A 21,050-nucleotide genomic window follows, 5' to 3' on the forward strand; every position below is an offset into this window, starting at 1 on the left:
GGTAGGGGCGAACAAAAGGAGCCGGAGCCGGCGTGAGGGAGGGCGGGGGCCGAGGCGGCCAGGTGGGTGCCGGTGGCGGGGTGCTGCGGCCCGGCTCACGCCGCGCTCTCCTCAGCGGCCCGGGTGCGGACGCGTGGGGCTGTGGGGACGTGTTCCCCGGGTGGGGTGGCCGTGAGGGAAGCGGGACCGGACCGCGCGGTGGGCAGGGCTGGGGCCGGGGCCGGGGTCCGGCGGCGGCGGGCGCTTAAGGGGGCGCAGCCCTGAGGGCAGGGCAGCGGCCAGGTGGGGTCTGAGCGCTGAGCTGCTCCCCTCGCACGGGCGGGGAGGATTTGCTGACTAATTCGGCAGTAATTCGTTTCCTCCGTGTCCCCGCTGTCCCTGCCCTGTCAGGCGGCGGGGCAGCCGGCGGGCAGCCGGGGCTGGGGGCGGGCGGGCCCCCCCACGTCTGGGGGGCGAGGCAGGGCCGTCCCGTCTGCGTGTGGGCTGGGTGTCCCTTCCGGGGGGCCTTGCTTCCCCGGCAAGGGGGGAGAAGTCCTGTATTTGTTACCTGGCAGCGGTGCTGGGGATGGAAGCTGGTTGGGTTTTTTATTTGTATCTTATAGAGGATGGCTTTTCTGTTTCTGGAAACCTGAGGTGGTGTGGCAGGCTGGTGGGCGGATGGGACTGATGCGCAGTCGGCGTGTGCGGTACCGAGGTGTTCTGGCTTTGGGCTGCTGCCGAGGCCGTCGCCTGGGAGGAGGTGGGGGGAGAAGGTCAGAGACTCCTCTCCTTTAAACCTTTCCTTTTCAGCAGTCTGTCATAGCTAAAATAAAATAGCTTTCATGATGAGGGGGTCGCTTCAAAATCTGTCAGCCCTCATGGTGACTTTGGGATCAGGAGGAATGTGTTCTTGAACATCTTCACCAGTATGGGTTGGGGTTTTTTTTCCCCTCTAGTGATGTCTCCTCCTTTTCATTTTTCCCTATTGTTGACAAAATGCTTTCTGAGGTTCTGCAGTCCTCTCCTACATAGCTAGGAGGCTGGACACTTGAGAGATCTCTCAAAGCCTAGGTCGGCTCCCTTGTCTGTTTTCCCATGCCCCATGCTGACATGCAGGAAGCAAGAAAAAAAAGCTGTAGTAATTCTTGTTTGATGGTGCTAAACTGCTGCCACTTTAAAAAGGTTTGTGTTGGTAGATATATGTTGAGAGGAAGGGGGACAGTTGCTTGAATCCAGAATGGAAAGGAGGATGATCAACATTTTCAGATATTCGTGATTGTAACATTTTAAAAAACTTCAAACTTTTCAGACTAAAAGTAGGTAGTAATCTAATTCTTTTTCCCATCTGAAAAATTTTGCTCTTTCTTCCACGAGGTTAATCTGTCCCTACTAGTTTAGGCTTAGTTATAGTATTTCCTTTGGCTGGGTCTGCAACACTTGCTTTTTGGTAACTTTTGTTGGAATACAGATGTTGGAGATTCCTTCCTCCTAAGAGTTTTGCTTGGCTCTTAGAGCTCTTGCCATCTTTCTAGGTATCAGCATGTCTCTTCCTGGTTCCCAGTGACCCTCTGAGTTGTTCCTTGCTTCTTAGATGTCCTTTAGCAAGCTTTTACATAACATGGTCCCTCTGTGAACTCTTCTTTGCTGATAATCTGTTTCATTTCAGGGAAGCTGTTCCCATGGCGTGTGGGGAATGCAACGCTTCAGCACCTGCTCAGGATCCAGCACGCAGGAACATCATCCACTTCCAGCACAGAGAACTGAAGTGCAGATAGCAGAACCCAGCTGCAGGGTAAGGGCTACAGGCCAGCTCTTGAGTGGTAAAGTAAAGCCAAAAAAAAATCACCGGGATACTACTTAGACATAGTTGCGAAGCACAGGGCAGTGATGAGATGACTGATAAGGAGCAAGGAGGAAAGGTGGTTGATCAGAGGGTGATATGGGAAGAGTGGTGGTATGCTAATTAAATTCTGTGAGCCTTTAGTCAGCTTGAAGATGAAAAGAGTAAAGGAACAGTGTTGTCCAAAGTAAAATATAACTGTTATATTTATTCATGTGTACATCTGACTCCTGGCCACATAAAGCCTGACTTCTCATTGCACTAAACAGTAAATATTTGAAGGCTGTCCAGTAAATGTCTCGGTGACTGCTGCCTAAAAGGAATGCAGCTGAGAAGTAGCCAGAACTGTTCACTTTGGTAGGTGCTCTTCCTTTTCCTGCAGGGTGGTGTTTGTATTGCTGTGTAGCCATCTCCTAGGCGATTTTTCACAGTGAGCTCAGGAGTGCACTGGCTAGTCACCCACGTGGGTGTCAATTAGGCAATCGCAGAAACTAGTTGCAAGAAACTCCCTGCTTCCTTGGTTCTTCACTAGGATAGTGATGAAAGGTATTGCAGAATTCTGTGCTTATCTTCAAGATGACAAATGCTGTCCAGATTGTCCATATTCTGAGCAGTGAAATGTGCAGTATGCTGCTTCCAGAATACAAGTATCCCTAAGACTTATCTGATGATCTGATTGGTGTTCTGGCAGTTCACTGATTTGTTTTTCATACTGATCCTCTCATGGTATTTGGAAACCTTAACTGTAGTCACATAGGTCAAAGACAATGTGCATAAATAGTTCCTTTAAGTATGCCAGAAGCCATGTGTTAAAAGCTATTGTTTCCATGTTTGAAATGCGGAGTGCCTGAAGCCTTCCAGTGATGACTTACTGAATGCTTAGAGCTGAGTATATTCTAGTAAATGATGCAGGCATTCAGAAAGATGGTCTGTGGTTTGGGGCTCTCCAATACTATTTTTTTTTTTAAATAAGCAGTGGAGGTCAAATGTATAAGTTATTGTGCTATTGCTGTGTGATTGGAGCAGGCTTATTTAGAGGCCTTTGTGTAATTCTTCCACATTCTAAAGAAGGATTTTGTTCAGTAGAGTACTTGAAAGTGAAACTCACTTCTGGTGTTAGACTGAGCCTAACTGGTGTCTAGGAAAACAGAGGTGCAATGTCAGGTGAGTGCTGGTGGAGCACAGACAAGAAGCGTTTAGGAGTTTTGAGAGGGGATCCTTAATATGGGGGTGTGTGCACAGATACTGTTTTGGTAATGATTAAAAATTAACGTACTCAGCTGCAGTGTGGTGAGCCTCCTTTGTGCATTTTAAGTATTTTCAAAAATAGCTTCAGTTTAGGATATGCACGCTAATACTGAACAGGCGCTTAGCAGTCTACATGCTTTGAAGAGCATATCTTGAATGCTTCCAAGCAGCTTTTTCCTTAAACTGTTGATGTGGTGCATGTATTTTGTATTGTGAATTGAAATCCAGTTCATATAGCTGGATTATACATGCCACTCCTGCTGCTGTGAAACTACATTTGAAACTAAAAGCCATTCAGTCATGACCTCCCTGCTGACATAATAGTGCTTGCTTCTCCTTGTGTGCTAAGCATTGTTAACATTTGCTATAAAATTACCTTGGCAATTCAGAGCTCCTCTTTTGTGACAAATTTGCAAGCTGCTTCTCTAGCTACAGCCTACCTTTGTGCACAGGAAAGCTGTGTACTGGACTAGTTAACAGGTTCTACTTTAGTGATCAAAGGTTAGATGGCCTGTCCCTTACTAATCGACTAATGCAGTCAGAAAATGTTCTGAGCTGGAAGTCATAGTCACTGTTTTGGAGCTCCTGGTCCTGAAGGCAAGGCTTATAGGGTATGGTGAATATGTACTTATTCCTCTTTCTTCAGACTGAGGCTAAGTATTATTGTGCTGATAACTGATGTCTTATTTATCTTGCTTTGCTCTCATCTGCATCTTCTTTTGTCTTAAGTTCTGTCTCTTTGAGCTTGAAAACAGCTGTGGCAACACCCATGGATTTGTGCATGTTGTGACAGTCTGTCAGCAATCAATGAAGATTATCCTTGCTTCACAGTTTTTACTCACTTTGAATCTAGTGTCTTGATTTCTTAGTCTGTTAGATATGTCAAAGCTCTGCTCTGTCCACCGTTTCTGTCTTTAGCTGAAAACAGTTGGTTACCTTTTCTTGTATGACTCTTCTCAATGCTGGAATTAAATGCTGAATAGCCTTCTCCTGCAGCTGACGAGGTGCTTGAAGTGTTTCTGGTTGTTACAAGTTAATGCTGTTGCTGTCTGTTTATCTTTAGTTACTAACAGAATTAATTCAATCACTTGCATTAGTCAGTACAAGGGAGTGTTTCATAGTGTCCTGTTGGAATAAGGCAGTCGTACTTTTCTTAGACAAGCTCCAATGCCCTTTCCTTCAAGCATCTTTTTTATGGCAAAGAGAAAATTAATTTTGGATAGGAAGCCTGTGACCATGTACATTCATAATTTATAAGCTGACACAGACATTTTTCTCTGGTTTGCATCGCTGTTGCAAGTCATCTGATAGCACTTAAATTTACATAGCTGTATGACACTGATATACAGTCCCTGCTCCAAGTGTCAGTGATGCTGATAACTTCAGACTGTGTCCAATTCCATGCAGCTGGGGCAAAATGCTGTCAGAAGTCAGAAAATGTGCCAGGCCAAGCCAGGTCTCTGGCATGGATTGTTCTGATAGTGCAGATGTTCTTCCCTGTACTTGTTAGGACAGGCTTGCTTGTGTGATGGTAAACAGGAGCTGTTGCACTAGCCTGTTAAGAAAAGAATGTCAGTCTTGCATCTGACAGGAAAAGTCAGCTAAGAGGTAGCTGTAAAGATGCTAAAGTGCTATCCATAGTGCAGGTGGTTTATTCTTTTTCATGAGCTTCAGTAAAGACGTTGTGACCTAGTTGGTTCACTTCATCCTGCTGTATCTTGTGGCTTGCGTGGGGCTGAATGATGCATACAGCTGCTGGATGGTTGTGTGAAAACCAACTTACTTTGGTGTCAGTGAGTTCACTGGATGTTCCACTAAGTCAGGAGTGTAAGTTCTGGCAGCTGCTATTCCACTACTCTGTCCACTAGGCTAAATGATAAATGACCCTTTTCACTTCTCTATCTTGGAAGACATTTTGTCCCACAGAAGGGATTAATTTTTTTTAATGCAGAAAGGGCCTGATGTAGGGATAACAGTTGGTCAGGGCTTTGGCATCTGGCTTCATTGCTGTTTATTTCTAAACAGCAAAGGACAAAATCACTTGAGTTGTTCCATCTCATGTCTTGGACTTTTCCAGTTGATCACATGGCTGTCCTTGTGCTTGGGAGGTTTTGTGAGGGGTGCCTGAAAGCAGCTCTGTTTCAGCCTCCTTTTTTCCTTTTAATTCTGGACCTAATAAGCCTGGGGGAGGAGGCACATAAATTCCCAGTCCCATTTCTGACCAGCAAAGCTCTTGCATTTCCTGCTTTTTGAACAAAGAGCTCTGTCTTGCCCTTTTTTAGGATTTCAGGTGGCAGCATGCTGGGGAGGGAAGCTCTGCTCTGTTGAAAACTTATTGTAACATGTTGTAGCTTGTCAATAATCAGGGCTATAGTCTTAACAGCATCAAGCTTTTTCTTTCCCTTATCTATCTCCATTGCTGTCAGCACATGAACAGCTCCCTCTTTCTCTGGGCTTCTGAGAGGTGAGAAATTCTGTCAGCAGTGCTTGACTTCTGCTTTGCAGTCCACAGTCTTACAGGGAAGTCCACTGAGAATTAAGAATATGTATTGTGGAAACTAAAGTGTTGCAAGATCCAGCATACAGTGCATCCATGTCTACTTATCTAAAACTGTATTATGAGACTGCCTCACTTGGAAGCTTCATGCCACTAAAGGTGAGGAGGACTTCCCTGATTTCAGGGAGGTCCTGAAAGTAAGGGGCAGAAATGCCAATTCTTGTGCATGTCATGAGATCTTGCATGTAGTCCTGTTTTGCCAGTAGCTCCATTAGTATCAGAATGGGCAACAGAAAGAAAGGAGGAAAGAGGAGGCTGGGTAAAGTAATTGGCAAATGAAGAGTCAAGCTGACAAACTAGCCAGTGAAACAAAACAGTGATGTTGTTTGTTCACTTTGTCCCTAGCTGGATATGCTGGCCTGCAGTTGCAGGCAGGAATTTCAAGTGCTACTCAGCCAGGTGTCTGTCACAATAAGTCAATCTTCACTTGTTTAGGTTGGATGGTTTTAGATAGAGGAATTGTCCAAATTGGAGGATGTTTGCTCCTGCAGCAGTTGCTCTGTTAATACCTTGAACTTGTTAAATATCACAGGGGTCCTGGGGTTTGTGGAGAGCATTCATGCTCTCAGCTCTGTCTGCCTTTATCAAGTAAGATACATGCTGCTTTGAGGTCTCTGTCAGCCAGATACATTTAATCTTGTTTCTGAGTGGCTTTACTATTTAGGTGTGGTGTGCTCAGAATGCCCCTGTTCTTCTAACATGAGTGATTATCTTTCTCCTCCAGGTGTGTCTAGTAAAACACAGGATTAGTACTTGGTGATGCTTATGGTTGGCTGAAGTCTGGGTAGGTTTGGCAGGCTGGTTACGTAAGTCTGAAACTGCTGTTTCTTCTGTTGTAGCAGCCTGTTCAGCATTAATGATGAGGCTGTGCTGCACATAGTAGGTAGGTGCCCAGCAGGCTGACGCAGGGATTATTGTCTGGCAAAAGGAGTCCATTGTGAGATGCAAACTTGGATCCAGGTGAATCTGCAGGCACTGAAGAGGTATGTAGTATCTAAATGTGGAATGTGCAAAGATTTCAGAAGTGTATTTATTCAGGCTGGATTGATCCTGCTGTATGATAGTGAGGCTTCAGCATGCAGATCTTTCCTGGTACAATCTCAGATGTTGCTGCTATAAGCTGTCCTGGGGTTCTATATTGGATATGAATTGTAGTGCTGCTTTGGTGTAGCTGAAACCCTCAAAGGTAAAGTAATTTCTTGGGGGGGGTGAGGGACTGCTCAGGGACTGTGTGGTAGCTGGGAAAGCCCTGTGGAATGCAGAAGCTGAAACACCTCTGAGGTAGACACCTGTAAGATTCCCAGCCCAGTGTGCAATACCTAAAGCCTACCTATTTATACCCTTGGAAAACTTACTTCCTTATACTTCTGGTAAGTTGACAGGATTTTAGGCAGAGATGTTCCAACCTATCAGCTTATGCAAGTTTAGTGAAATCAACTTGCCTTAACTTGAATAAAGCACTCTTTCAAAATCTCAGTATCGATGCCTTCCATGCAGCAGTTAACTATGCTGTAAGTAAATCACCTGTTTCTGAGCTCCAACTGGAAAGTTCTGCAGCTTCAGGTATATATGTAGGCGCTTGGATCCTTCTTCACCAAGACTGCTATGACACAGTACTTCCTTTCCAGTTATGACCGTTCCTGTCTATAAACTCCTTCACTCAGTTCATGTGTTCTGTGCTCAGCCTTCAGTGAGGCTACATGACAGAACTGACTTAGGAAATGAAGATTCTTCACAGTAAATGCTTTCCTGCTGACAAAGCACACTGCAGTTCGACTTCTGAAAAGAGCAGAAGCTTGAAACCTTTGCAGTCTGCCTGCTGGTCCTGTGGAGCTTGGTCTGGTCTTGGTCACAAGGGAGGTAACTTTATTTTTAAAGGCCAGCTGTCTTCATGCAAGGATTGTTCCTAGTCTTATGCCAGAATAATATCCTCCCTGTAAATCTTTCTGTTCTGCTGCCCGTGTACTTTTTGGGAGAGCCTGTGTTCCAGCTACCTGCTTGGTTTCTATATAGTGGTTGGAATCGCAGTCCCTATGGGAAGAATCCTGCCGCACAGGGGAGCATCAAGTGACAGAGATGGCCCCATTCTCAGAGTCTGACTTCTCGGAGTTAGTCTGCTGTTGTCATCAACCTCAGCAGCGAAACTGCTTGCTCTAATCCAGAAGGGAGAGTGTTGCAACAAGAATCGCACTCTAAAATCACAAAATGAAGTCCACAAAATAAAGATGACATTTGGATCTTGATGCAGAACTGTCTTTCAGGAGCTAGAAATGGATTACATGCATGGGAGATCTGGGTGAAGAGGGATGCAACTTTCCAACCTTTCTCAAGTTTTTGGTGGGCAATTTTCCCTTTTACTGCAGATGCTGGGAGTAAGATTAGATGAGACATGGCAAATTCCAGCTTCTGTAAAGGTAGCTCCTAGTTTTATTGTTGTTGTTCTGGGACTTGAACAGGGTCTCCACTGCTGCCAGGAGGAGTGGGGACTTGCTATGAATGTTCTTTTCTTCCTCCAGTGACCCTGTCATTGTTACTGGAAGGCAGACAATTTCCTGCTCCACCCTACTGGGGTTTAATTGCTGACACTGAGCTGTAATAGACTATCATGGGACACTCAAATGATTTTTTTTTTTAGCTGTCGTCTAGGTGCACAATGTAAAGGGAGATTTCCTACCCCATGTAACTGGTAGATAGGATTAGGGAGCCTGCTGCACTAATTTCTTGTTGATTTCCTTCCTAGCTATCTTGAGATACAAATCAAAATGAGCCCAAGGTTAACTTCTTGTGAGAAGAAATTAGGCATTTCCTGGATTGGGCAAAACTAACGATTCAGCACTACAACTTGAGTCTGCAAATGCCTTAGCCATGCAACCCCAGTTCCTGAAAAGGTATTTTCCCTGTTTCATAAGCCTACTAGGGGTAACTATAAAGGGCCTGACAATTCCTGCAAAAGTTTCCCTACCAAGAGTGATGAAGCACTGGAAGGAGGAGGAAGGATCTTTGGTGAGAAGTGGTATCTAGGAAAGAGATAAATATATTTTTTTCCCTTGGTGTGGGGTAGGAGGAGTAAGGAGTTGTTTAAGTAGGGAGCAGTTCTTTTATGAACAATACCAGTGTTTTCACTGCATGTTCCTGAAAAGCGGAATAGGATCTTACACAGCATTTATGGAGAGCAATGAATAGTATGGCAGCATTTGTGTTACCTCTTAGATGTAGTTTAGGAGTCACTACAAAAGCTTTCCATCGCATTTGGCAAGAGCATTTAAGGAAGATGTGTACTTGCTGGGAGACTGCCATTAGATTCTCACGGAGCCTTAGGGTGGTGTGTAGTGAGACCTCTGGCTCTCAAAGCCCCCCCTGGGTTATAAGTCTTGTAGAACTGAAGCAGTGTTCACCTGCAAGCATAGCTGGATTTCAGAAGCTAAACCATGTCAAAGTTGGCTGTTCCATCAGATGACTGCAGTAGCTTTTGATGTTCCCCTTTTGCAAAGCTTTCCAGGCTTTCTCTTATTTGGACTTATTTGGAGGAGTGCTGGACCCTGCTCCCTCAGTCTGATTATGGTGGGAGGGATGCAGAGGGTGACAGGGAGGGCATGTGTGTTCTTGTCTTGTTTGGTTTTCCTTGTGGTCCAGCAGTATGTCAGTGGTCCTGCCCTGGCTCTCAAACCTTTCAGTAGCTGAAATTCCTGGTTTTTCTATGAATTGTCTTGCTTTCCTAGCCTGGTGTAGTAGGGGTTCTAACAAAAACAAACCAAAAAGGGGAGGGGAGGGGAAATCAGGTTTATATCCTGTTTTGGTGCTTCTGAAGAGGGAAGGAATGGATGGGTAAGGGGGCTGGGATAGTATAAGGCTTCTGTCAGTAGTGATTAAAGGCCTCTGTCAGAGCTATAGATTCTCCTGCAGAAAATACAGGTGTGAAATGGGTTTTGACTTGGAGTTTTCTTGTTTGTGTAGACAAACTGAGAAGACATACATCACCAGGAACTGTGATTCAGGGAGCTGTTTAACTGCTGGCTTCATTGAGGTGTTCTGGAGTGCAGGGGGTGTAAAGAAAATGTCTGTACCCTGTTTTATCCTGGAATTAGTATTTCTGTAGTATGCATGGACAATTCTTCTCAAATGTGTCTTGCAAATGGACTCCTTTCTCCCTGAGGTGGATGCATTCAGAGAAGGAAGCTGAGGCATGGCTGAAATGCCTTGCCTAGGGCCTTACAGCAAACTAGCAACAGGACTGGGAGGAGGGCTCTGAACACCTTGTCACTCCTCTTATTCTAGCTGCTCAGGTGCTGTTCAGAAGATGTTCAGTTTTGTCTGCCCTTCCCTGTCCCTGTGAATGTGTAATCCTCTTGCCCTAATCTGCTCAATGCAGTCCATTCTGCAGAGGCATGCCAGCGACTTTGCTAGTGCTCTGCAGCCTAACAGGACAGTAGTTTCTTCTGACAGTGCTGTGTATGGCTATTTTCATCCCTTGTTTCTGCATCCTGTGCCAGGATTGCATGAGTATACTGGTTGATAAATTAATAGATTTGCTGGTCTGCCTTGTTTTACTGAACTTCTAAAACAGGTATTGCCATTTTGTCTCAAAATTCCTCACTCAAAAAAAACCCCAACCAAACTTGCGTGTAGAGTTACCCCAGTCTGTCTCTTGTGGTAGACTAATGTAGTATTGGAACTGGATGGGCAGAAGGGCAAACACTTCTTCAGGGATGGCTGTCATCTCTCAATCTACCACCTCTAATTGCTTGCAGCCTTCCCAAGTAACACTAAGTCAAAGCTGGTGTTTATTCTTGTAAGCAGCAAACCAGGGAATAGAGTTCTGTATTTAGTGTCTCTAGGGAATGTGGTGCTCTTTGAGTTCATATTAGGAAGGGCTTCCTTTGCAGTTCTGTGCTGGAAGCTGATTTTAAATACAAACTTGAATTCTACCAAAGTGGGTTGTGTGGGCACCCCACTTGTCAAAGGCGGCTTTCTCTCAGCCAGTGGTATATAGAAACCTGCTATTGACCCTGCTGTCCCCCAGGACTTGTTGGGACTGTCTGTACAGATGATATCTTATGGGTTGGGGAAACGTGATTGAATTTCCTTTCTTCCTCCTTTAGAATTGAAGTCATGGGAGTTTCAAAAAGACTGAAAGATTAGTGCTTGTCCTACTCCTGAACTTTGCTAGCAAGTATGATGTGATATTACTGCCTTTTCACCATCATTAGTACAAGTTACAATGACTTCATGTTCTTTGCTTGTGTTACCTGTCAGATAGGGGAATTTTATGAGCTCAGTTATCCATGGATCAGTCAGGCTTCCGGGCTTTCTATGGCTTGTTGAAGAATGTGCTTGAAGTTTCATCTGGAAGTCTGAAGGACAGAACAAGTGCTGCCATAAGGCCTCTGCTTCCCAGAACCTTTTGATTTCCTTTGACACTTAAATCCCAGCTGAGATGAACTCTAGGTGGGAGTGGTTGGTCAGGGAAGTGAATTCTTCTTTTAAGTATGTCTCACCCTTCCTCTGCTTCTGAAGTAAATAAGGCAAAGAGCAGCTGTTACAGCATTTCAGTACTGAATCTATCAGAGGGCAAGTAACAAAACTTTCCTTGGAGAATTAATGCAAAGGGGGAAAGCCAAAACTACTTACATGGAAGGAAAAGTCATTATATCAGGCAACTTTGTTCTCTTTTCCATTGCTTTATCAATGTGATGTTGAGATAACTGTATTGTAAGTAAATCCTCTTCCTTGCCCCTGCAGTTTGAGAACACCACAAATGCAGAGTTGTTATTTTCTAGCTCTGTAAAAACAGTAGCAAACTCAGACAGCTATGCTTTGTGCGTGGATGTTATCACTTCTGACACTGTTGGCAAACTCCTTCATCCCTGAAATAAAATCCCTAGATAAAACAGTAAACTTCCCAATACTGGTCTGGCCAGGGTAGCTTAAGTCTGTCCTGTGAGCTTTCTTTAAGTGTGAATGTCTTGCCTCACAAACTGCTAATGGGAAGTACCAGTTCTGATGTTTTGTGACAATTCATCTGTTGGGGAAGATAGCAACAAAGTAACTTCATAGCCTCAGCGGCAGCAAATTACTCACAGGAAGCCTCACTGATTTGTCTCAAAGTGACTTGAAATTGGGCCTCATCTAATTCCATTCTTGCTGTGCTAGCGCTTAAAACGTGAGTTTCCTGATGCCCTCTTGAAAAGTAGAACAAAACAGTTTAAGCTAGTAATGCCTGCTTCTGGTTTCCTTTCAGGTGAATCATGATTCCAGTCACTGAACTGCGCTACTTTGCTGACACTCAGCCAGCGTACCGCATCCTGAAGCCATGGTGGGATGTCTTCACAGACTACATTTCCATAGTGATGCTGATGATTGCAGTATTTGGAGGGACACTTCAGGTCACCCAAGACAAAATGATTTGTTTGCCCTGTAAATGGGTTACCAAAGACTCTTGCAATGACTCAGTCAGAGGTTGGACAGCCACAACCCCAGAGCGTACCTACTATAATTCTAGTCTTGTTCCCTCTACTGATACAGGGCCTACAGGGATCCGATATGATTTGGATCGGCACCAGTATAACTATGTGGATGCGGTGTGTTATGAGAACCGTCTTCACTGGTTTGCCAAATATTTTCCTTATCTGGTGCTGCTACATACTCTCATCTTCCTGGCTTGTAGCAACTTCTGGTTCAAATTCCCAAGGACCAGCTCCAAGCTGGAGCATTTTGTGTCTATTTTGCTGAAGTGTTTTGACTCTCCATGGACAACAAGGGCATTATCTGAGACGGTGGTGGAAGAGAGTGATCCCAAGCCAGCATTTGGGAAAATGAATGGCTCCATGGACAAGAAATCCTCCACAGTCAGTGAGGATGTGGAAGCCACTGTTCCCATGCTGCAGAGAACAAAGTCTCGAATTGAGCAAGGGATTGTGGACCGGTCTGAGACTGGTGTCTTGGACAAAAAGGAAGGTGAACAGGCCAAAGCACTCTTTGAAAAAGTGAAAAAGTTCCGCACACATGTGGAAGAGGGAGATATAGTTTATCGCCTGTACATGAGACAGACCATCATCAAAGTGATCAAGTTTGTTCTGATCATCTGCTATACTGTTTACTATGTCAACAACATAACATTTGATGTTGACTGTAAAGTAGACATTGAGAGCTTGACTGGCTACAGGATGTACCGCTGTGCTCATCCTTTGGCCACTCTCTTCAAAATCTTGGCATCTTTCTACATCAGTTTGGTGATATTCTATGGCTTCATCTGCATGTACACACTCTGGTGGATGCTGGGGCGATCACTCAAGAAATACTCCTTTGAGTCCATCCGGGAAGAGAGCAGTTACAGTGATATTCCTGATGTGAAAAATGACTTTGCTTTTATGCTCCATCTGATCGATCAGTATGATCCACTGTACTCCAAGCGCTTTGCTGTCTTTCTCTCGGAGGTGAGTGAGAACAAACTGCGGCAGCTGAACCTCAACAATGAGTGGACTTTGGAGAAGCTGCGCCAGAGGATCACAAAGAACTCCCAGGATAAGCTGGAACTGCATCTTTTCATGTTGAGTGGCATTCCTGACACAGTCTTTGACCTCATCGAGCTGGAGGTCTTGAAGCTGGAGCTTATCCCTGATGTCACTATTCCCCCAAGCATTGCTCAGCTCACCAGCCTTAAGGAACTGTGGCTTTACCACACAGCTGCCAAAATTGAGGCTCCAGCACTTGCCTTCTTAAGGGAGAATTTGAAATCTCTCCACATCAAGTTCACAGACATCAAGGAGATTCCTCTTTGGATTTATAGCCTGAAGACACTAGAGGAGCTTCATCTGACAGGGAATTTGAGTGCTGAAAACAACCGGTACATTGTGATAGATGGATTGAGAGAGCTGAAGAGGCTGAAGGTGTTACGGTTGAAGAGTAACCTCACCAAGCTACCACAGGTGGTGACAGATGTTGGTGTGCATCTTCAGAAGCTTTCCATCAACAATGAGGGCACTAAGCTCATTGTTCTCAACAGCCTTAAGAAAATGGTCAACTTGACAGAGCTTGAGCTGATCCGTTGTGACTTGGAACGTATTCCTCACTCTATCTTTAGCCTCCACAATCTGCAGGAGATAGACCTGAAGGACAATAACCTGAAGACCATTGAGGAAATCATCAGCTTCCAGCACTTACATCGTCTCACTTGCCTTAAATTGTGGTACAACCACATTGCCTACATCCCCATGCAAATAGGCAACCTAACCAATTTAGAACGTCTTTACCTGAATCGTAACAAGATAGAAAAGATCCCTACCCAGCTCTTCTATTGCCGAAAACTTCGGTACTTGGATCTCAGCCACAACAACCTGACTTCCATACCACCAGATGTTGGACTTCTTCAAAACCTGCAGAACTTAGCTGTGACAGCGAACAGGGTAAGTGAGCAAGGAGCTGAGCGTTCCTGTGTGAGTAAAAGTAACTCTGGCACTTCCATTATCTGTGTGATTAAACTTGCTATAATGGTTTGTGAAATACTCCTGGCACTGCCATTCTATTTAAATTCTCAAGCTTTTGTTTCTTTCTTGAGGGCTTTATCTAAGGCAAACCATAGCAAGTAACTCCAGGGACAAGCCTTTCTTCAAACAGCCCTTGTTCTGTAGCATTTCCTCCCTTTAACAGTGAAACTGCTACTAAGTGGCAATTGGAGGCTGTTTAGAAATCCTGCCTGTCAGTTGCTTCTCTGCAGTTGGGAGCTTGTAGTCTCTAGCTAGACATCAGTTTTGGGCTTAAAATGGAGATCTGAGAAACTGCAGTCTTAATCTAGAACTATGCACTTAAGCCTATGTACTTCAGCCATGTTCATACACTATGGCAGCAGCCATCTAGGGCATATATGTGTGTGGCTTACGGCTTTGCTTATAGTACTTCACATTTCCAGGGAATACTCCATAGTTTGGTCTTATAAGCATGCACTTTTCATGAGAAGTTGGGTATGGAGAGACTGATAAAAAATTGGGTTTTAAGCTCTCACTTTTAAAATGCATTGTCTCATTCAACAAAGGTGACTCTGGAGAGAGCAAAGCAATCTTCTGCAGTGTCCCTACTCAGGGCAGAGTGAACTTAAGCAGGTTTGTCAACTGGCAGTCAGTTAGATGTGAAAGTGTGAACTGTGGTGATTCCTTGACTTTCAGAGAAGAGGAAATATGATGGCACCTTGCTATGCCTCAGTATGATGGCTGCAGGTTTTCTTGTGTAATCCCAGATAGGTTAAGTCACTGTCATATATCAAGATCCTTACTACTATTGGCAAGATGTATTCATAACTGAACACTGTCATATTGCCCATGAGAGGCAGACAGGGCAGCTCTAGTATGGTTTGGTTTTTCACAGGGGAAAAGCTCTCAAATTGAGTATTGCCTGTGGTGGGGGGCTGGAACTGGTGATCTTTTAAGGTCCCTTCCAACCCAAACCATTCTATGATTCTGTCATTTTATGATTTAATTGCTAATTCAGATTGGTATTATACAGGGTTCCTAAAACTCCAGCTGGCATTTTGAAGTTAGTGTCTGAAAGTTAGTCTGTGTTGTGCCACTGAAGAGTAATGGCAGACAAGCAGCAGCCATTCAGCTATCCCAGTTCAACAGCTGCTCGCTCTGTTTTCCCAGCACTAACAGACTGGATGGTTGTGCATCTGTCTGTATGGGTGGCTTAAGCTCTGGTAAACTTCATGGTATGCACATGTCACTTCCTATTAAGTTAAAAGCCAAAACATTTTCTTGGGGCAAATGGGGCTGATATGGGCAGTTTCTGAGGATGGCATTAGGCAAAGATGAGGGAGTTCTTAAAGATTCTTAAGCTGCTGTTCAGAACTTGGATAATTCTGCACCATTTGTCTTCTGGCAACCTTCCTAGCACAGCTTCCTGAGGGTTAATCTGCAATGTATCCTCTGCAGTCTTGGGGTGGAGCCTCTTTTGGATGAAAAGGAATTAGAGGCAGCTCCATTTTCTGCAGCACCGTGTGGCACCACCCATTTCTCTCTGGAAAAAACACTAATGCAACAGGAAGGCTGGAGCAGCCTTCTCTCCAGTGTGTTCTGAAGCAAAAGGTGGTGAGGACCCAGTGAAACAACTAAGCTGTTCATATCCTCGGCAGGTGCCTGGGCAAGGCCACAGTTGCCCTGGGGCTCTGACAGCCTGGTTACTTACAGTAAACAGTGACAGCAAGAAACACAACGACTGGTAGGCTGGCATTTCCCAAGGCCAGGAATTATCTCAAATGTCCTCTCCTAGCTCAGCAGTCTTAGCGAATAGAGGCTTCTGGAGTTGGCTGGTACCAGTGTAACATTCTGGGAAGCAGGCTGTATTATAGCACATTGTTTCCTTCCTAAACCAATACGTGTCCCTTTAACACTATTATTTTCAAGACTCTGATCATTTGATTGCATGTTGCTGTTTGCAAAACACTCGACAGTACCAGTAACAATGACTGAATTGAACTGTCTTTAATTGGTCTGGTCTTGTTTTGGCTTTTTCTTGGACTTCATATCATTCAGAACTGATTACAGTCTAATTTAGCCATGAATGAGGTCATGCATAACTTAAGTTTTAAAAAAGACACGGTTGCATTTAAAGGCAAATGATAGCCTCTAAGATGAGACTTTGAATTAAGGGGAGAATACTGAATTGGCTATGTTTAGGTCATAGCCCAGTGTTTCTTAAACCTTATCCATATTGTTTTCCTAGAAGTTCTTTGGGAGGACTGGACTATTAAAAGGCTTTAATAGAAATAAGCCTTGTTAAATTAGTGACTCATGGATACATGAAGGTGGTGGTGGGAAACCTAACAGCTGGTGGCTTCATTTGGGGGGGGGGGGGGGGGGGGGGGGCGGTGCATTTTGGCACTGTCAAGAAAAACTGTGCTTTGGAGCCTAGAAAGTCCTTGCAACATTTCAAAGCCCTACAGAAATGATGAAAGAACAGCCCTAGTTCTCAGGGCCTGGAGATCATACCCATGTAGCCTGTATTCTTATTACAGCAAGACTAGGAGTACTGACTAAATCCAGTCTTTGTGGCATTCAATATAATACCAATTGTACAATGGCTACTTAAAGCAAAGGGGCTGTGATCCAGTGGTGGTATAAAGAGTTTGGGATGGAAAGAAGCTAATACTGGTGGGAGCATGTGGCCATACAGGCCAGCTGTGAGCAGGTTTCTGGTCTTCTAATCCTGTCCTTGGTGATCTCTTCTAACTAATGCAATAGAGTGTCTGAAAGAAGAATCCATACAATTGTGGTGTAGTGACTTTTACTTTGGGAACAGTCCTTATGGTGGAAAGCAGGAGCTCACTCAGGGGAGATGTAGATGACTGAAAACAAGTGCTCTGTAAACCTTAAAGCATTGTGTGGGCTTGATGGTCTCTCATGAGCATGTGTCCTGTTTGCTGGTGACTTTGCTTATGATTGGCTTGTGGTTTTTTTTTTTTAGATTGAGAGTCTCCCACCAGAGCTGTTTCAGTGCAGGAAGCTGAGAACCTTGAACCTGGGAAACAACGTGCTGCAGTCGCTTCCATCCCGGGTTGGGGAGCTGACAAATCTGTCGCAGATAGAGCTACGAGGGAACCGCTTGGAGTGCCTGCCTGTGGAGCTGGGAGAATGTCCTCTGCTGAAACGCAGCGGGCTTGTGGTAGAGGAGGACCTGTTCAACACACTGCCCTTGGAAGTTAAAGAACGGCTGTGGAGGGCAGACAAAGAGCAAGCTTGAACCCCTGAAAAAAGGGAAAAGCCTCTGACCAACTAGAAGGAAACAAAAGGCCATTCCAGTCCCCTTTTCCCCAGATCCTCCCCTTTCTCCCCTCCGATCACTACCAGACTCGCCAAGGAGTCCCAAACAAACATGACTCTGAATGAGGCGGCTTCTTGCCTCAGATGCAGGATGGGGGAAGCTTGGGATCAGGATGAGGATCAAGACAGATTAGTCGGCCTCTGAGCAAGGGCCAGTGGGAGTAAGAAGTGTTGCTGTTCTTCTGGACAGGAAATGGGGTGAGGTGGATGGTGCTGGTGAGAAGAAATGACCTGTGAATGGAGCAGAAAATGAAATGTGGGGATTGCTCCAAATGGGGCTTGTATGTGTCAGGGACTGAGAGTGTCCAGTGTCCTGCAAGCAAAGATCAAGAGACTAGGAAACCTCTTGAACCTCCATCTCTTTCTGTGACACCTGGCACTGTTCTGCTCTGACTTGGAGGTCCAGTCAGTGAGGCCCCACAGTGGGGTGGGATAGGATACAGACAGCTGATTTACCTAGATGCTGGCATTAGGATTTGGGGGATAAATTTATCTCAGACATCAGCTTGAATACAGGATCTCTTTTTTTTTTTTTACAAGTTGTCTTTCCCCTTTGCACTCCATACCTTCTCTCTCACTGGAGAAGGAACCAAACCCCCCAAACTCTGTCTGCTCATTTAAGATTGCACTATTTTAACAGTTTCAAGTCACTTGTGCGGATCACATAGCATCTTTTTCCAGCTGATATGCTGGAGGCACTAACTGACATAATTCCAGAGCTTTAGCCTGTTCTGAAATTAATGGTTATAGTGCAAGTGGGAGAAAGATCTGGATAAAAAGCAGTTGGACTGTCATCTATTCTCCCAGAAGCACTGAGTTGCTTCAGGATCTGGCTTTTAAAGTTTTTAAGCTACTTTTAAATTCCTGGTGTTTTGTCATGTATCAAATATGAACATACAACTGGCCAGCGTGTTGGGGTGTCTCCTGGGGTTGGTGGTGTTAAAGAGAAACACTCAGGTTTCCTCTGCACCTCTTCCTCCCCCACCACCACAGTTGTTAGGTGCTTTGCCAGTGTTTTTCATTAATGCAGTCTACAGAGCTGCTCGATTTATTCTTTTCTGTTGTCCTCCTCACTTTTACAGCTGTCAGTTCCTGTTACACCTCTTGACCTAAATAAGAGGCTAATGCTGATTGAACTTGGTGCTGGAAAAGAAACCTGTCCTCCTATTTCTTCCCCTTTTCATACCCTCAGTGTTAAGGAGCAGTATGAGAATCCTCTGTGGACTGAGCTCCTCTAGATCACTGGGACAGAGCAGTCTTTATTGAAACAAGTCTGACCTGTTTGGTATTGTTTGACAAAAAAAACCCTTCTGCACTGGCAGAGGTAGACAGCTTGTAATATCTACTGATAATCATGTCCTTAAGGTGGGGTTGTTAAGGTGTGCCTACAATACATCCTAAGTCTGCTCTTCTCCATCAGAAGGAAGAGGAAGCTCAAGGACCTGGAGGTCCTCGTTGTAATACTCTGCATCAGACTAACAGGTCTCCAAGGTGGAGTGCTGCAAGCTGAGGCATGAGAAGTCTGGAGGCCTCCCATGTGTACAAAAGAGGGAAGCTGCAGCCATCTCCAAAGTGGCTCCTGGCAAGCTGCCAGCGAGTGCCCTGGCTTAGCAAATTGTGGTGATCCCTTGGATGCTGGGGCAATAAGGCACGCTGTGGCTTTGTTCATCAGATGTAAGATATGAAATATATACACTAAACATGCTGAAATCATGAACAATGTTAACTGGGCTCTGGATTTGTTGATGTTCAGATGCTTAAATAAAGCTACATTAAAATCCAGGAGATCTGTTTATAAAACTGCTTTTAAGAAAGTTGTAAATTCTGCCTCCCTTAGTCCATTCATTATGAAAAGTTTAAACAGTCCAGGGAATAATATAATTAAATCTCCTTATCGGGAAGGCAAGGTACTGTAAAAGCTCTTCTTGTTTCTAACAGGGTTAGTGTCTTGAAATTGTGTTAAGAGTTGGGCCACTACTGAAAGGATGGGGAAGTATTGATGCTGATGCTTCTTGGATTGTACTTGTTCTATTTGGACAAGCATTTTGGATCAACAGAGAGGGCAGAAATTGCTAGGCGGGCTTAATGCTTCTTCAGTAAAGCAGGAATGGCTTTGGGCTTAGCTACAGTATACTGTTTTCCGGTCAGTTCCTCGTGGTGGGTGTGGGGGCTGTTTGGTTGTGAAGGAAACTCTCCCCCCTGCCTCTTACTCTACACCAAAAGATAGTGCTGGGAGTAATGGCTACTGAATAGAGGCTTAAACTCTGTTTTGTATTCAAGAGCACTGGGTAGGTGGTTTACAACACATGTACTTTAGACTAGGCAGGGCTGAAAGGACAAAGTGTATCACAGGATTTTCACCTAGCTTACAGGAGCAGAGATATTTCTTCTGTATGTCTAGATCATTTTAGATGAGTGCTTTGACTCTTGATTCTGGTTGTGGTCTTAATTATATAAACTAAACTTTACACAGCTATGTTAGAAGCTTCTATAAGCAGCTCCTGAAAGTATGCTGCAGTGCTTCTAGAAGCTTGCAAGCTTCCTGAACTGCCATGTATCTCAGTGCTGAGTCCATGGGACAAGTGAACAATAGGCTGTTCTGCCAGAAGTCAGAGACTGTCTCTAACTTCTGATCAAATAACAGAGCCATACTCCTGCTTGCTGAGTAGTGACTGTCCTATGCCTGAGGTCTACAAAGCAATTGTAAGTCAGCCCAGTATTGATCATGCATGAAAACTCTAGCTTTTTGCTGCTCTTGCAATATTCCAAGCTCAATTTTTTTTGGTCGTGGCTGCTAGGGCTTGAGATAGCTTCCTGTGTGGCAAAATTAGGATGAGCAGTCTGATAACTTCTTGTACCAGAAACACAGGTGGCACAAAAATACATTGCCACTCTGGAAAACAGCAATATGTATTATTTACTCCTGATATATGCTTCTTGGTCTTCCCTCAAACAGATACTGATTCCAGAGTATCAGTCTTGTATGATGAGATGGAAGAAGGTTTAAAACTTCAAGGATAGGGTCTAAACCATGAGGTCCTGAATGTGTTTACTGCTCAGGACTCCTGCAAAACTCAACCCACAGCAGAGTGAGTCATCCACTTCCCATACTTGTCTGGATTGCTCAGTCTTTGAGGGATAAACTTATGTCAACAATCCTTCCTCATTTGCAAGTATTCAATCAGTGTATATCCTATTTTTCCTTTTAGTTTCCATCAAACTGAAGTTTAGGGGGTTTATTTCTGACATTGATCTGTACATTCAGAAAAAAGTTCAACTTAAGCAGACAATCGGCAGTCTGGTCAGTGTCTTGTTCTCCTGACAGGCTTTTCAAAGCACTCTAGTAGTAGCAAACCAGATTATTTATTAGCTGCTAAACCATACAACAACTTCAATTAAAACCAACTGTTTCCTTAATAGCACTTCTGAGCTGAATGAGTTCTTGGAACCCCTGTAGATCACAAGCACACTCATCTCATGTTAGGACTGAATGTTAGTAAAATTTAATTTTACCTTCCTGCTAAATACCCCAAAAAGTAATAAGTTGCAACTAATTATTTTGAACCAGCTGAAAGGCAAGGGATACCAAACCTATTAAATGTGTTAAATCTTGCTGTAT

The 21,050-nt window shown here is 44.4% G+C and overlaps 1 protein-coding gene across 2 annotated transcripts; it reads left to right on the forward strand.

The window, feature by feature from the left end:
• The first annotated feature begins 1,658 nt into the window (after positions 1 to 1,658).
• Positions 1,659 to 20,018, forward strand: LRRC8A (leucine rich repeat containing 8 VRAC subunit A). 2 transcript variants are annotated; one of them, XM_009490496.2, is made up of 3 exons: positions 1,659 to 1,771; positions 11,863 to 14,026; positions 17,076 to 20,018. In XM_009490496.2, the coding sequence occupies exons 2-3, from the start codon at positions 11,870 to 11,872 to the stop codon at positions 17,349 to 17,351; spliced, it is 2,433 nt and encodes an 810-aa protein (XP_009488771.2). In that variant the 5' UTR covers positions 1,659 to 1,771; positions 11,863 to 11,869; the 3' UTR covers positions 17,352 to 20,018. The 2 variants fall into 2 exon arrangements, with proteins under 2 accessions (XP_009488771.2, XP_075572603.1); XM_075716488.1 differs by lacking the exon at positions 1,659 to 1,771 and adding an exon at positions 2,962 to 2,983.
• The last annotated feature ends 1,032 nt before the right edge of the window (positions 20,019 to 21,050 follow it).

Source organism: Pelecanus crispus, chromosome 9, assembly GCF_030463565.1.
Source record: "Pelecanus crispus isolate bPelCri1 chromosome 9, bPelCri1.pri, whole genome shotgun sequence".
NCBI classification, from domain to species: Eukaryota; Metazoa; Chordata; class Aves; order Pelecaniformes; family Pelecanidae; genus Pelecanus; species Pelecanus crispus.

What these genes read in the sequence shown, in the direction of transcription:
- LRRC8A (XM_009490496.2), top strand. Translation starts at nt 11,870, where the DNA reads ATGATTCCAGTCACTGAACTGCGCTACTTTGCTGACACTCAGCCAGCG. An exon ending in TAGCTGTGACAGCGAACAGG is followed by an intron (nt 14,027 to 17,075) that starts GTAAGTGAGCAA and finishes TTTTTTTTTTAG; the next exon opens with ATTGAGAGTCTCCCACCAGA.